Raw genomic sequence first — 16,110 nt, forward strand, 5'->3', positions numbered from 1 at the left:
AAGTAGAAGTACTCAGATCTTGTCCTTGAGTAAAAGTAGAAGTACCAGAGTGTAGGAATACTCTGTTTCAGTAAAAGTCCTGCATTCAAAATGTTCCTCAAGTGAAAGTAGAAAAGTATTCTCATCAAAATATAGTGAAAGACAGTAAAAGTAGTCATTGTGCAGATTGGTCCATTTCAGAATAATAGATATGATATGTTTTATAATGATTGATCATGAAAGTGTTCTCAAAGCTGGTAAAGGAGCAGCTAGTTTGAATGACTTTGTATACTGCAGGGTAGCTGGTGGATTTACTCCAGGTGGAACTAAAGTCTGATTTAACACTTGATTAGATTTCACATCATTCATCCAGATCTGTAAAGTAACTAAAGGTATTAAATACATGGAGTGGAGGAAAAGTACACCATGTGCCTCTGAACTTTAGTGGAGTAGAAGTACAACAGTAGCATAACATGGAAATACTCAAGTAAAGCACTTCAGTACTTAAGCAAATGTGCTCAGTTACTTCCTACCTCTAGGTATTCTACAAAAAGACAATGATGTGTATAACTGCTGTAAGAAATGTAATATGTATTTCGTCCTTTGAAGCTGGAATAAGTGAAACGATGGTTTTAAACAACAGGATATGAAATACTTGACTCCTCATTAGTTGATTTCTCGAGGCCTTGGCAGTCGGTACGGTAATCTCATCGTAAAATGTGAGAAGAAACAGGCTGAATGGGTTTATTCAAGGTCTGTGTGTGTGTGTGTGTGTGTGTGTGTGTGTGTGTGTGTGTGTGTGTGTGTGTGTGTGTGTGTGTGTGTGTGTGTGTGTGTGTGTGTGTGTGTGTGTGTGTGTGTGTGTGTGTGTGTGTGTGTGTGTGTGTGTGTGTGTGTGTGTGTGTGTGTGTGTGTGTGTGTGCTCTGCTATCTGTCGCACCATGGAAACTAAAAGAGATAAAACGAGTAAAAAGGAAATGACTAAAAAGACTCTCTGACTTCCGTCTTCGTTACATTTTCTCAGATGGGGGATTTCTGTCTTTGATTTCCACAGTCAGCATTTCCTGCTGACTGTCGCTGAAACTCGTGTGTGTGTGTGTGTGTGTGTGTGTGTGTGTGTGTGTGTGTGTGTGTGTGTGTGTGTGTGTGTGTGTGTGTGTGTGTGTGTGTGTGTGTGTTTAAACATAGATCTCGGTTTAACAGAAGCTCGTTTCTACTCGTCTCTCCTGCAGCACACACCGCCCTCAGGCCTCACCCTCAGTGCTGCTGTGTGTGCTGAAACATGTCCTAACACGTCACGATGACGCTGTCAAACATAATGCCTCGGTGATAAACAAAAGAATAACCGAAAATAATAATATAGCACGTAACAGACGCGATGGGAACTGGAAATAAGAAGCTCTGACATTAAAACGCAACATTTTAAGGCACGATTTCTTGTTCTTAGAGACCTGGAAGACAAGGACAGTCAGTTAGCATCACATTTCCTGCTCAGTCATGTCCACTTAAAGGATCAGAAGAAGGAGCAGGTTATATTTCAGGTCAGGCGTCGGGTCAAATATGAATTCGTTACATTTTCCTGGACCTTAAAAACGTTTAACCACTGACCTCTTTGGCCACGGTGAAGCTAAATGGAGTTGTGGCCTGAGGCAGCGTTGTTTACCACTAAGATAGCTGCTACAGTTAGCGACCTAGCTAAATACCGTAAAACTGTATCTGCTGCTGATGAAACAAAACCAACATATATTGGATTTTTTTTTGATGTTTCGGCTGTTTTCTGGCAGCTGTTTTTAGCTTTGGGAATGCTAACTTCCTTTTGCTGCCTCCCCGAGTTCTTTCTCCGTCTCTGTGAAGGTTAATGCTAACAAAAGTAGGCTAACGTTAAAATAAAAAGAGTATTGTAAGGGTAATGAAGTAAAGTTAGCATGAAAACAGTTAGGATAGCATTAAAATAACTACAGTACATTACGCATGAAAAGGTCATGTTAGCATTAAACAAAGTAATGTTAGCATAAAGGAAAGTAATGTTAGCAACGTTAGCATAAAGGAAAGCAACGTTAGCATAAAGGAAAGCAACGTTAGCATAAAGGAAAGTAAAGTTAGCATAAAAAAAGACATGTTCGATAGTATAAATATGAATTCTAGCTTTAAATATAGTAAAGTTGGGATAAAAGTAATGTTATCATAAAGAAATTAACGTTAGGATAAAGAAAAAGTAATGTTAGCATAAACATTTATTTTAGCTTTAAATAAAGTAATGTTAGCATCCTTAGTTTTATTCCAAATGTATAAGTATCTCTTAAACAGACTCTCAGGGTTAGCATCCTTTATAATATGCTGCTCGTAACAAGTTGAGTCACAGAGGTTTCATTTCTATCGTAGGCGTAACGAAAGATAATTAAGGATCAACCCGCGGAGAATATTCACTTTCACTGACGAGGTTCAAGTCAACCTCTTTACCTCTGAAAACACCCGCTGGAATGTAGCTGGGTGTGTTTCCCTTAAAACTAGGTTCACACACACACACACACACACACACACACACACACACACACACACACACATCATCATCATCCATACACACACACACACACACACACATACATCATCCATACACACACATGGACACACACACACACACACACACACACACACACACACGGACATGGGAAGCTGATTGATAAGGATCACAAAGAGGAGCTTTCTTTGGGAGGAGCACCATTCATACAAACCGACGTAGAAAAGAGAGGGAGGTGTGTGTGTGTGTGTGTGTGTGTGTGTGTGTGTGTGTGTGTGTGTGTGTGTGTGTGTGTGTGTGTGTGTGTGTGTGTGTGTGTGTGTGTGTGTGTGTGTGTGTGTGTGTGTGTGTGTGGATCTGTTGTGACACGAAGGTTATGAGATGTTGGCCTGCAGCATAAACAGCTCTATAAAAGTTTTTAGAAAACCAGTTTTGTAAGTTTCAAAAGACATAATTATTAAGTCTATTATTATTATCATCATAGCATGATAAAGTAATTTAGAAAAGACCCTTTGGTGTTGTTCCCTGATAAATTACTGAGCGACGAAACACTAGCAAGTCGTTAGCATGTTGTACGCAAAGCAACCGTTAAATAGCTTTTTTGCTATTTGCTGAAAATTGGCCTTTCAATAGAGTTTCATTTGTCAGATGGTGACATAGATTTTATATTTTATACTTTGTAATGCTGTTTGATTTCTATTTTGAGATGTTTAAACTTAAAGTGGACCTATCATGCTATATTTGAATAATATAGAGTAGTACCATACCTATATAAGGCATATTTATACTTTTTATTTTTCAAAATACCAAACAGATGCATTTGAGCCATTCCTCATTTCACTCAATTCAACACTGTCTTTGCATCATGGGCTGATTCTGTGAGAACAGCACCATCTACAGGCCTGGCATATGTACTACAGCGTCTCCACCGCTTTCCAACGACAATGTACGTGGCTGTCTCCTACTGATTGGTGGAGTTGGCCCAATAGCAGTAGCGCCACTTCTGTGACGTCATAGAAGTGTTCAAATCTGGATCAGTCTGTATCAGATCCGTTGCAGCCCCTTTTTAAGAGATTTGGATATGGAGGGAAAGAGAGAGGGTTCTGTTTTCTGACACTTGGTGAGTTCCCTGGAACACCGGGGACACATATTCATGTAGAGAAGACGTACAAAAGTGCATTTTGCATGATAGGTCCCCTTTAAGTTGTTTATTTCTACTCCTTTTAATTTCTGCTCACGTGCAATGCCTTGTTTTTGTTGCTGCAACGCAAAACATGTCCCAATTCGGGATCTGATCTTATTTCGTCAAAATCTAGTAGAGTGGTGAGATTACAGATTACATGTCTCTGCCATTAATATGTAAATCAAGCAAGAAAGTGGGTTTAGCGTAAATACTGTTCACTTGTAACTGTATCTGGAAAGGAATTTCTCATTTATTTAGAATAATTTTGTGGTTTTTTCAACATTTATTTTAGATTTTTCGTCGTACTTTGTTGAAACGCTAACTACATTTTGCGGATCATACTTACTTCATTTTGCTTGAGTTATCTGTCATCAGATAGCTTGTTTTGTCAGTTATTAAGTTTGTTGTAATAGCATGACAAAACGAAAGTCACTTTGGAGAATCTGGAACTAAAAGAGAAATTAGTTTTATATTCTATTATAACGTTTTTTCATTACTACTTCAGTGGCAAAGTAAAGACTGTGTGTTTGTGGGTACAGGGAATGCTCTGAAGCTTCATGTACACACACACACACACACACACACACACACACACACACACACACACACACACACACACACACACATACACAACTTTAAGTTTCTCAACAGGAAGGAAACGTGACTGCAGGAAACAGTTTAACAATCACGCCTTCTGACCGCGTGTGTGTGTGTGTGTGTGTGTGTGTGTGTGTGTGTGTGTGTGTGTGTGTGTGTGTGTGTGTGTGTGTGTGTGTGTGTGTGTGTGTGTGTGTGTGTGTGTGTGTGTGCGTGTGCGTGTGCGTGTGTCAGTCACTGGGATGTCGTATTTTTATAGGCCGACCCTGAAGGCAGCATCTCCCTGTTACTTATTGCTCTAAACTCTCTGTACGTCTTCTCAACGTCACATTAACATAAATGCCAGACAGACAGAGAGAGACAGAGGTCAGCGCCAAACTCACACTGGGCGAGCATGTGGTTACCATGGAAACAAAGTCATGTGATCATGGAGAAGCCAAGAAGACAGAAGCTGCTGATCTTTGATTTTTTTTTTTTTTTCTGGCAATGAATGATTTTTTTATAGTGGAACAATACAATTGCAAAATTACGAGAATCTATATGACTTTATAACCTCAGAAAATCAAGTTTATTGTACGTGTTTCTTTCCCAATTAAACTTCAGAGAAAATCAATGTTTTCCTTTAAAATGGACCCCCTTTAATATCCCAAAATACAGTTCTTCTTGTAGACAGTCCTCCTGACCTTTGACCTCTCCTGTGTGCAGGTGTTCACCACGTACTCTAACGAGGACTACGACCGGCGTAACGATGACGTCGACCCGATGGCGGCGTCTGCGGAGTACGAGCTGGAGAAACGAGTCGAGAAGCTGGACCTGTTTCCTGTGGAGCTGGAGAAAGGTACACACACACACACACACACACACACACACACACACAGACACACCTCCCAAGGTTTCGTGGACTTCTCCTTACAACCCATTATCCCGTTATAGGATTACAGTTAGCGCGGATTAGCCTAATTAGCTGCTAGTAATTCTGAACGTAATGGAATTGTTGAACCAGGAACTGTCGATGATTGCTTCCCTCAGCAGGACAGACAACACACTGACTCATGTTTCATTTGTAAAGCATTAAATTCAAATGTATACATGAACAGTTTCCGTTTAAGTGGAGCTTGTGTTTTTATGCAAACGTGTGAATCAATTTAGCTTTAAGGTTAATGTAGTGGAGTTAAAAGTACGATGTTTCACTTTGAATCGTAGTGGAGTTTAAGTATTAACGTCAGGAAAAGAAAATACTCAATTTAAGTAGAAGTGCCTCAAATTTGCACTTAAATACAATGCAAAATGTAAATGCCTGGTGATGATAGGAACAAAATAAATGTATGGACATCAGGGCTTCACAACTAATTCACATGTTATTAAAATTGCAACACGGACTCGTGCAATATCTAAATTGCAGAAAACATTTTGTAAACAATTTGAAAATGTGATATTTACTGTGTGTGTGTGTGTGTGTGTGTGTGTGTGTGTGTGTGTGTGTGTGTGTGTGTGTGTGTGTGTGTGTGTGTGTGTGTGTGTGTGTGTGTGTGTGTGTGTGTGTGTGTGTGTGTGTGTGTGTGTGTGTGTGTGTGTGTAGACGGTGATGGTCTGGGTATCAGCATCATAGGGATGGGAGCAGGAGCTGATATGGGTCTGGAGAAACTGGGGATCTTTGTGAAGACGGTGACGGACGGAGGAGCTGCTCAGAGAGACGGCAGGTAACATGAACACCTGAGTCTTTATATATGTCCTAAACCCTGCCATGACTCAGCATTTCATCACCTCCTGTCCCCTGGTCTGGAGGTCAATGGTTTTCTGAATGTGTTTTTGGTTTGTTATCCTGAAATAAGGACTGTGGTTAGCACAAGCTGAAGAGATTTTAATTCAACGACATAAAATACATCAGTGAATACAGAACTGGTGGACTTAAAATGTTTGGTTGCTAACAATTGTCTAAATGAGACGACTAAACTAGTTCCTTTATAGCCCAACATTAGCCTCCTTTAGCTTAGCGGTGGTGACGTGAAGTCATGTGACCACGCTGTAGTTCCTTTATAGCCCAACATTAGCCACCTTTAGCTTAGTGGTGGTGACGTGAAGTCATGTGACCACGCTGTAGTTCCTTTATAGCCCAACATTAGCCACCTTTAGCTTAGCGGTGGTGACGTGAAGTCATGTGACCGTGCTGTAGTTCCTTTATAGCCCAACATTAGCCACCTTTAGCTTAGCGGTGGTGACGTGAAGTCATGTGACCGTGCTGTAGTTCCTTTATAGCCCAACATTAGCCACCTTTAGCTTAGTGGTGGTGACGTGAAGTCATGTGACCGTGCTGTAGTTCCTTTATAGCCCAACATTAGCCTCCTTTAGCTTAGCGGTGGTGACGTGAAGTCATGTGACCGTGCTGTAGTTCCTTTATAGCCCAACATTAGCCTCCTTTAGCTTAGCGGTGGTGACGTGAAGTCATGTGACCGTGCTGTAGTTCCTTTATAGCCCAACATTAGCCGCCTTTAGCTTAGCGGTGGTGAATACAACATCCATGCACAATTATATTCTCACATGTTGGATTTTTGTCTTTGTGTGTGTGTGTGTAGGATCATGGTGAATGATCTCATCGTGGAGGTCGATGGGACCAGTCTGGTTGGCGTCACCCAGTGTCTCGCTGCCTCCGTCCTCCGAAACACCACCGGCACCGTCAAGTATGGATCCAACACACAAATATTGACATATAATGATATTGTTAAGTTATCCAGCAGCAGTACATGAAGTCATTTTAGTTTTCTCTGATTCATTATCGTGTATTTTGATCGTTAATTGGACACATGGATCTTAATTGTGTTTGCAGGTTTGTGATTGGCCGGGAGAAGCCAGGCGAGCAGAGTGAGGTCGCTCAGCTGATCCAACAAACTCTGGAGCAGGAGAAGTGGCAGAGAGAGATGATGGAGCAGAGATACAAGCAGTACATGGACGACGACGAGGAGGTACACACAAACACACACACACACACACACACACACACACACACACACACACACACACACACACACACGACACAATAATAATATATAACATTCTATAGGTTTTTGTGAATGTAAATGGTCTGCAAAGGATAAAATACCAGAGTTAAGGAACATATTGATAGGCTAAAGGGGCGGGACATCTCTAAGCTGGTTGACCAATCACAACAGAGCTGGCCAGCTAACCAATCAGAGCAGACTGGGCTCTGGTTTCAGACAGAGGGTGAAAAGAGGTGCTGCAGCACAGGCAGTATGAGAACAATAAAGAGCTTTTTGAACATTAAAGCATGGTGTGTGTGTGTGTGTGTGTGTGTGTGTGTGTGTGTGTGTGTGTGTGTGTGTGTGTGTGTGTGTGTGTGTGTGTGTGTGTGTGTGTGTGCGTGCGTGCGTGCGTGCGTGCGTGCGTGCGTGCGTGCGTGCGTGCGTGCGTGCGTGCGTGCGTGCGTGCGTGCGTGCGTGCGTGCGTGCGTGCGTGCGTGCGTGCGTGCGTGCGTGCGTGCGTGCGTGCGTGCGTGCGTGCGTGCGTCACATGAAACAAGAAATCATTCAAGTGTTAAACCAAAAATAATTATGTGTTTTTCACAAACCTGATCATTTCAGTATGTCTGCTAAAAACAAGAACAACATGTAATTTATTTCTATCTATAATAATTTCCAAAATGTCGGTGTGTTCTTTCAACCTCAGTGCAGCACCTCCACCTAGTGGTCGGAGAGGGTAACTGCAGTTAGTGCTACAACTATTATATTATTATGTCAATATTTATACAGAATATATTATATTATTCCAGTCCCACACTCCAGTCAGACACACATTTCACATTTCACAATAATAATATCTAACAAATAATAAAAAAAGTAATATCTCTGATATGAATGTTCCCTCTGTGTTTCTCTGCAGACCGGAGAGTACGCCACAGACGAGGAGGAGGAGATGAGTCCGGTGTTTCCAAACTCCATCGAGGTGTTCGACCTGGCGGAGAACCAGGAGCTGTCTCCTGTGGAGCTCGACCCCGAGAAACTGGCCCACAAATTCAAAGAGGTAACGGAGGCTTTAACATTATGCATGCTGAATGTCACTCTGTTATGGATTTATTCCACTTTTAACTACAACACTTTGTTAACACCAAGTTAGTTTAATGAAAATATACCAGGAAAAAAGCTGATTTCCAGGATTCAATTTGTACATTTCGGATAAATTATAGATTATTCTCTGAAATGAAAAACCAAAAATTGAAATGACTTGACTAAGAAAAACAGCCATAAAACTGCCATATTTCCCAAATCTTAAAAAGATTTGATGGATTATTTTTCACGTTTTTATTCATCTTAGTTTTCATTTTCTCTCTGCAGCTCCAGATCAAACACGCAGTGACCCAGGCGGAGATCCAGCTGCTGAAGAGGAAGGTGAGAACGTCAGGTCTTTTTTTACATGCACAAATGTTGCGATCCTGAAGGCAGCATCCCAGTGTGGTGTCCCTGAAGGCAGCATCCCAGTGTGGTGTCCCTGAAGGCAGCATCCCAGTGTGGTGTCCCTGAAGGCAGCATCCCTGTGTGGTGTCCCTGAAGGCAGCATCCCAGTGTGGTGTCCCTGAAGGCAGCATCCCTGTGTGGTGTCCCTGAAGGCAACATCTCCCTAATGTATCCCTCCTCTCTCTCCTGCAGCTGGCTCACGCGGAGCAGGATAAGCTTCGATGGCGGATGGAGCGAGCTCAGCTGGAGCAGAACATCCGGGACAGCAAGGAGAGGATGGAGAAGCTGGAGGGTTACTGGATGGAGGCTCAGTCGCTCTGTAAGGTAAATCCAGAGAGAGAAACCAGCGGGAGCTCAGAGGCAACAGGAAGGGAGGCTTTATCATCGTTAGGCATCTTAATTGATCAACGGGAAGCTTTAAGTAGGGCTGCACCATTTGGAAGAAATTTGATTATTATTATTATAAAAAACTATATGAAAGGATAAGATATTTTAGAATTATTATTATTACATTTATTTTCCTTTTAATTTTCAAATTATTACTCCTATCTATTTTATTTATTTTTTTATAATTTGTATTATTCATTTTAAATGTAACAATTATTATATGTATTATTTGTTTATTTTCTTTTTTATAATTTTTATGTCTTTCATTTAAATATATATATCATTTTTTTTTTTTTTTAATTAGTTGTTTTGATAATAATTTATTTTTATTATTTTTTCTTTAAGACATACAATAAAGCATATTTCTTTGTTTTATTTTCCTTCACTAAAAGTAAGGTTTTTAACTTAGCAAAGAGCATGAATGACAAAGAAAGTCAATAAATACAAAATGTTATTTCAATTCACGCTGAATCAATACTGCAGGTTGTTTATGTATTCACTCTCTGTGTGTTTTCAGGCGGTGGACGAACACCTGAAGGAAACTCAGTCTCAGTACCAAACTCTGGAGAGGAAATACAGCAAGGCCAAGAGACTCATCAAAGAGTACCAGCTGAAGTAAGGAGGCAGGAGGAAGGAGACGAGGGCTAGGAGAGGAGGAGGAAATCACACATAAACTTTAATGTGTTTTTATTTTTCAGAGAGATCGAGTTCCTGAAGAAGGAGACGGCTCAGCGTCGAGCCGAAGAGGAGAGCGAGACGACGCACAAAGAGGAGGCCGACACCCTGCACGAGAAGGTGAGCAACATCAGAGGAGGTCAGGAAGTATTCATTATTTTAGATAATTAAAAAATACACAAAGAACAGATGACAAGAATATAAAGTTCAGGAAGAGGCGGAAAACTCACCGGGCTTTTTTGAATCCTCCGCGTAAATAATGTTCATCATTTTATAGAAAACACAAGATCAATATACAAACGTTAAAATGTATTCATCATTTTTATATTGTATAATGATTACGTTTTTAATACTAAGATAGACGAGACACCTTTTTCAATCAAATCTTTATTTTTTATTTTTTGATATTACATAAAAAATACAGCGTCTCTTTTTTTGGTTTAATGTGTTTCATTGATTATGATGCATTAAGATACCTGGCGTTATTGGACACATTAATGCTTAACTCATTTTACTACAAGGCTTCGTTGAATACTGGATTCTGATTGGTCAATTGGGACATTTCAGAGGTCAATGTGGCAGCAGCACAGACCGTTGTTAAGCACTATAATGACCGTTGCTAAGGAGGATCAATGTTTATTTGTTTTCACAGATTACCGACTTGGAGACCAAAGTGGACGCCCTGAAGACTCCGAACGCCTCGTAGACCTTCATCTGCGAAGAGGGGGAGGAAGAGGAGGAGCGCTGCCTTCATCACCCGGGCTGAACTTCACTGCAATCAAACATCTGCTGCACGAACAGGAAGTGGGTCGGGGGGGGGGAAATAACAGGAATGACATTCAAAAAGGAAAAGAAGCAACTTCTCATCTCCTGTCCGTCAACTACAAATCCCAGAATGCTCCTCTGAATGACCCACAATCCTCCTTGTCTGTCTTTCTGGCTTGGCAATCAAAGCACCACACACTCGACACTCTGTGCTTTATTTATATCGGCTTCTCCTCCTGGGTTTCATTTATTTTAAGAAAAGGCGCTTTTACTGAACCGGCTCGTCACAAAGTGCTTTATAGAGGGCAGACGAAAACAGGACAAAAAAATGACTTTTGATTGTCGTTATACTTTTGAACGCTGAACCATTCCTTATTGCTTTTTTGGGGGGGACTGGACTGGATTCTTTCGAGGGGGAAAAATAAAACCACATGGAGTGACGGCCATGTTTCAAAGACACACTCTGGAGTGAAAACGTGGTCGTAAAACACACAGAAAAAACTCCGGAAAAGGAAAAAGCCACCACCTGCTGATCGTCGAGTAATAAGAACTACAAACAAGATGGCCGCCACATTTCAGATTAGTGACAAAAATGGAAAAACGCTCACCCATTTTCCAGCCTGCGGGCGATTGGAGGAAGATACTGTCTGTAAATATTCAATGCGTGTATTTAAAAGTGTTTAAATATCTGATATCGGAGGGTTAGCCTGTGCAATTACCAGAAAGACTACGAAATAATGATCATCTCTTTTCTACCGACATCAAAGGCTAACAGGGTGTGTGTAGTCTCATGCTGATAGAGCTTCTAACGGTGTGTATCTTTGGGTGTGTACTAACCGCTGTGTGTGTGTGTGGGTGGGTTCACATGCACATCAGGAAAACGTTTCCAAACAAACCAGAATCAGGAAAAATGTTTAGGGATAGCTGAACAGTGGTGGAAAGGGTTATGTAGGTAAAGTAAGTTGAATCATTTACATTTATTTAATGTATTAATTTCAACATTTTAAATTTCAACATTTAAAAAAAATAACTAAAGTTATAAAATATATTGGAAAATTACAAAAATGTTAATTGATGCCACATAATTATTCCTTAATCTGTTAAAATACAAAAGTGAAATAAAAAAACTAAATCTGTCAAAAAAGTATACACTTATAGAAACTGGCTCATTTAATTTTTACAAAACATCTTATTTTAGGTAGCAGTATAAATTGGCAGGAAAAAAGTATAAGTAAAGTACCTTAAATGTGCCCTTAAATTAATGTACATACGTTCCACCACTGTTAGTAGTATGAGGATCTTTTTTTACTTGCATAGGTATTTGAGTCCAAGCTACATTACATCTGAGAATATTTTAAGGATGTGTTCATCAGTGTCAGATGCTCAAACATTTCTTGGAGGTAAAACTGCTCCTCTGCATCTCGTTATGGCATCATAAGTTAGTATAGAGCCAAACAGGTGAAAAATCCAGAGTCATGGTGCATTTGTTAGGCAGATATTGATATTGTAGTTTTAAAAAATCTCTTAAACATAATTTTAAAAAAGTATTTACATCACGGACGCTTAAACTGAGTTACTTTAGTATATTGATTGAGATATGGATTGGATCATTTACAGTGGAAAAAATTATTGCTGAAAAAAACGACTACTAATAGCTTGTTAGCTAAATAAGCTAGCATTTCTGATTTTATTTAAGCAAACCAAATCAAAGCATAAAATACAAAAGTCAATACTAAAAGATAAAATAAATTGTTCCCATTTTAATATATATATTTTTCCAGTTTCAATCAGTAGTTGTCTTTGCTCATCGGCTAAAGTAGCTTTGTTTTGCTAACGTAGCTCTGTTGTGCTAACGCAGCTGTCATGCTAACGTTCTTTTTTATGCTAACGTAGCTCTGCTAACGTAGCTCTGTTGTGCTAACGCAGCTCTGTCATGCTAACGTCCTTGGTTATGCTAACGCAGCTCTGTCATGCCATGCTAACGTCCTTTGTTATGCTAATTTTGCTGTTTTTATGCTAACATACAGGAGAGTTTTTCCTCTGAGAAATGTAAATGAGCTTCAATATTAATCAGGAAACAGTGTGCATGTAAACTCACTTCACATTATTAACATTATTAGGAGAGGAGTAGAGAACCCCAGTGCCAGTATTATGACTTTAGAAGATTAACCTGAGTTAGTGAAACAAAGCCGACATAGAACAAATTTGGGTTCAATACAAACGGTCGATCAAGGTCAGATTTTAATTTCAAATTTTTCCTGGAAACAATGGAGGTTCAGGTATAGACGCATAACATTTGTTTTTTTACAACAAAGTTCCTTCTTTGTCAGATTAAATTGTGGGGGGGGAAACCCGGAAATGTTAAAATATACTTGCTCTAACGGTCAGATTTTGAAGATTCATTCCACCAGAGATGGGTTATTTTAGCCTCTTAATTTGAAATTGGCTGATGCGTTATTGTCTCAATGCTCCCGTGGAAATATATGTTTTCATGCAGTACAATCTCTGTTTGTAAAATATCCTTATAAATGTAAGTATTCTGATTCGACTATCATCCAGGAGTTGTTTAAAAGGTTCAAATGAGGATAGGAAAATGGTGCTGAGTTAGACAGTGTTCACACACAAGTATTGAACAAACAATGTGTATTAAAATGTTGTTGTTCACCATTATTATGCGTTTGTGTCGAGATAATACAGCTTGCTGGCGAGCTCTGATTTGGTTGCATCAATGGAACATTCTGGATAAGGAAACAGTTGGGTGGTGCAGGGAAATCGTATTCAATGTGATTTCGGATTATTTTAGAGAATGATCTCTGTGGAAAATAAACGTTTATGATACTTGCACATCACCACCGCTAAGCTAAAGGAGGCTAATGTTGGGTGTGATGACGTTTAGCCGCCTCATTCAGACACTTGTTAGCAAGCTGTGTTTTTAAATCCACCATTGGGCTTTTTCCTAACAAAACGTCAAAGTCTCTTCAGCTTGTGTTAACCACATACCTTATTTTAGGGTAACAACCAAAACACAGTAAACCATTGACTTCCAGACCAGGGGACAGGAAGTGCTAGAATGCTGACTCATTCCTGCACCACTCGGTTTGATTAGGCTGTATAAATCATGAGTTGTCTTTTCTTTTAGCACCATCTTCTGGTCAACATTTTGTCTAATTATTTTTGGTTTACCATCAAACTCTTCCCATGAGCCTCAGCTACACTTTGTAATTAATGCTAATTAGCACATGTTGTCAACTAACAAGGTAAACATCAGCATGTCACTGTGAGCATGTTAGCGTTAGCATCGAACTAAAGCACCGCCTTCATAGAGGCTGTAGACCTTTTCTAATATTAAAACATATTTAGTTTGTCATCTTACAAACACTGAAACACTTTTACAGAAATGTCAATTCAAGACACTCTGTGACTTAGTGTTGTATGTTGTTATGCCTTTAAAATAAGGTATCTGTCCCATTGTGTATTAGATTCAAATCGGCTAATGTGATCAAAGTATGGGAATTATAACAGGAACATGAGAATTCGACTAACACATGTATTTTTTCCTGGATTTATGGTGAAATATGTCATAAAACTATGAACAGGTTGATTGATTTATGATGTTTGAGTGAGGCAAATCCACAGTATTTCATGATTTGTAAGTATTTGTTTACTACATGCAGTATATTTACATTAAGCTCCTTTATATCGGACAGGGTCAAATAAACAGCATTTGTGTAGAGGAATGAAAATCAGCCATAACTTGGTATTTTTATTACAGTTTCATCTCTTTTTCAGACCAAATGTGAGCTGTACAGTTGTTTTATCTCCACATAAAGTCACTTTGGTTGTAGATCTGAACAGGAAGTGACCTCGCTGCCTTGTTATGACTTCTTCTTTAGTTTAACTTTTAAATGCTGCTTCTGCCTTCACAAAGCCTTCTGGTGTTTGCTCGCTGATTATTACCCATCATGTCTCCTCATTAAAAGCCCCGAGAGGCAAGAAATACATCTGGTCGATTCATTTTTACGTCTCATTCATTGTGTTTCGATGTGTGTAGGACTTTAAAACGGGTGGAAAATATTGGTTTCCTTGAATAATTAACTTTTTTTTTACGTTTGAAAGAGGCGGGGGGAAAAGTAGTTTTTAAAGATTATGTCTTAAAATATGAAAAATAGCTATAGTATGTTGAAATATTTTTTTTTTAAAAGTGTAGTTTGTCACCTTTCTGGCAATGGCTCAGTCAGTAGGGGCTTGGACTGTGAGCCGTAGGGTCGCCGGTTCAAGTCCTCGACCAGACCTAAATATGGAGTATGGACTGCTACTTGGAGAGGTCCCAGTTCACCTCCTGCCCTGCCGTGGTGCCCTTGAGCAAGGCACCGGACAACCCCCTTCCCCCCTCACTCCCATTGCTCCCCGGGCGCTGTTCAATAGCTGCCCACTGCTCCTGATACTAGACTCCTGGTGCTAGGATGGGTTAAAAGCAGAGAACACATGTCACTGTGTGCTGTGTGCTCTGCATGTGAGACCATTAAAGAGGGGTTCATCTCTCCCATTCTGATTCTGAAAAGACAGTCTGTTTAAAAATATGTTTCATACTTTAGTTTTTCAAAATAAAAGTCAAGGTAAAGTATGTAAAGAAATCCTGCACGTGAGACGTTTAGGGAACATCTGTAAATTGTAGAATCAATCTACCCATAGTCTATATTCAGTATGTATTGCACAATAGTAGTTACCTCACCGCCCCTGTGTACACATAATGAAAATACACACAAATAAAACAGACTTTAGTTTCTTAGGTCATATTTATTCGTATTAAGTGTTGAAAATAAATACAAAACATTTTTGGGGAACACATCAGGTAAAGTGACAAAGACCTGCTTCAGTCATCAGAAAAAGTTTGACTCACTCTTCCAGCTTAAGGACTCTTTGAACACCCAGAGGTGTGTGTGTGTGAACAATCTTTATTCTTCAGGATTCATCACACGAACAATTGACCCCGCACTTCTACCCGGAGCGTAAAAACTGCTTAAAAAATGCTCTATTTTCTACGTTTCTTCAACTTCCAGCTGCTAATTTGTGGCATTAAATATAAAACATAAGCAGGTATTGAAAAGATGGCACGCAATGATATATGTAACAGATATAATTCACTAAAATAAAACATTTCCCGTGTTAATTCCAGTTAGCAATGAGATTTGACACCAGGTTAGCGTCTACGTGCTACGGTTAGCTGCTAGCAGGTTAAGCTAATCACATTCAGACACCACATAAATAAACTGCAGCATGCACTCTAATACGCTAGAGTTAATTAGCTGGAACACCTGATTATATGTGTGTGTGTGTGTGTGTGTGTGTGTGTGGGTGTGTGTGTGGGTGTGTGTGTGTGGGTGTGTCCTGTAGAAGGCACTGGCACTCTTTCTGATGCTGTTAGTAAAAGGAGACTGTACTGCAAAGAGACATTCACTGCTAACAGATATCACATTAACGTCTATGGAGACACATGGAGAAGGATATGTGAGTCAGAAAGAGACGAGAGTAAAAAACTG

At 39.8% G+C, this 16,110-nt stretch overlaps 2 protein-coding genes across 5 annotated transcripts in view; one reads left to right on the plus strand and one right to left on the minus strand.

Annotated features, from left to right (window-relative positions):
• Window positions 1-14,571, plus strand: part of LOC307016519 (neurabin-2-like) — a 32,719-nt gene extending 18,148 nt beyond the window's left edge. For all 3 annotated transcript variants that reach the window (XM_079645642.1, XM_079645640.1, XM_079645641.1), the window contains 10 exons: window positions 4,983-5,115; window positions 5,857-5,977; window positions 6,851-6,955; window positions 7,102-7,237; window positions 8,172-8,312; window positions 8,624-8,677; window positions 8,936-9,067; window positions 9,648-9,745; window positions 9,829-9,925; window positions 10,458-14,571. In XM_079645642.1, coding sequence (XP_079501768.1) covers window positions 4,983-5,115; window positions 5,857-5,977; window positions 6,851-6,955; window positions 7,102-7,237; window positions 8,172-8,312; window positions 8,624-8,677; window positions 8,936-9,067; window positions 9,648-9,745; window positions 9,829-9,925; window positions 10,458-10,511 — 1,071 coding nt within the window. In that variant the 3' untranslated portion in view covers window positions 10,512-14,571. The remainder of the gene's footprint in view (window positions 1-4,982; window positions 5,116-5,856; window positions 5,978-6,850; window positions 6,956-7,101; window positions 7,238-8,171; window positions 8,313-8,623; window positions 8,678-8,935; window positions 9,068-9,647; window positions 9,746-9,828; window positions 9,926-10,457) is intronic.
• A 776-nt stretch (window positions 14,572-15,347) lies between these two features.
• Window positions 15,348-16,110, minus strand: part of LOC307016521 (phosphoribosyl pyrophosphate synthase-associated protein 2) — a 256,144-nt gene continuing 255,381 nt past the window's right edge. For both annotated transcript variants that reach the window (XM_079645645.1, XM_079645644.1), the window contains one exon: window positions 15,348-16,110. This exon is cut by the window's right edge and continues 748 nt beyond it. The gene's annotated coding sequence lies outside the window, so the exon portion shown is untranslated.

The sequence above is a fragment of the Notothenia rossii genome (assembly GCF_949606895.1).
Source record: "Notothenia rossii genome assembly, chromosome: 8".
Classification (NCBI taxonomy): Eukaryota; Metazoa; Chordata; class Actinopteri; order Perciformes; family Nototheniidae; genus Notothenia; species Notothenia rossii.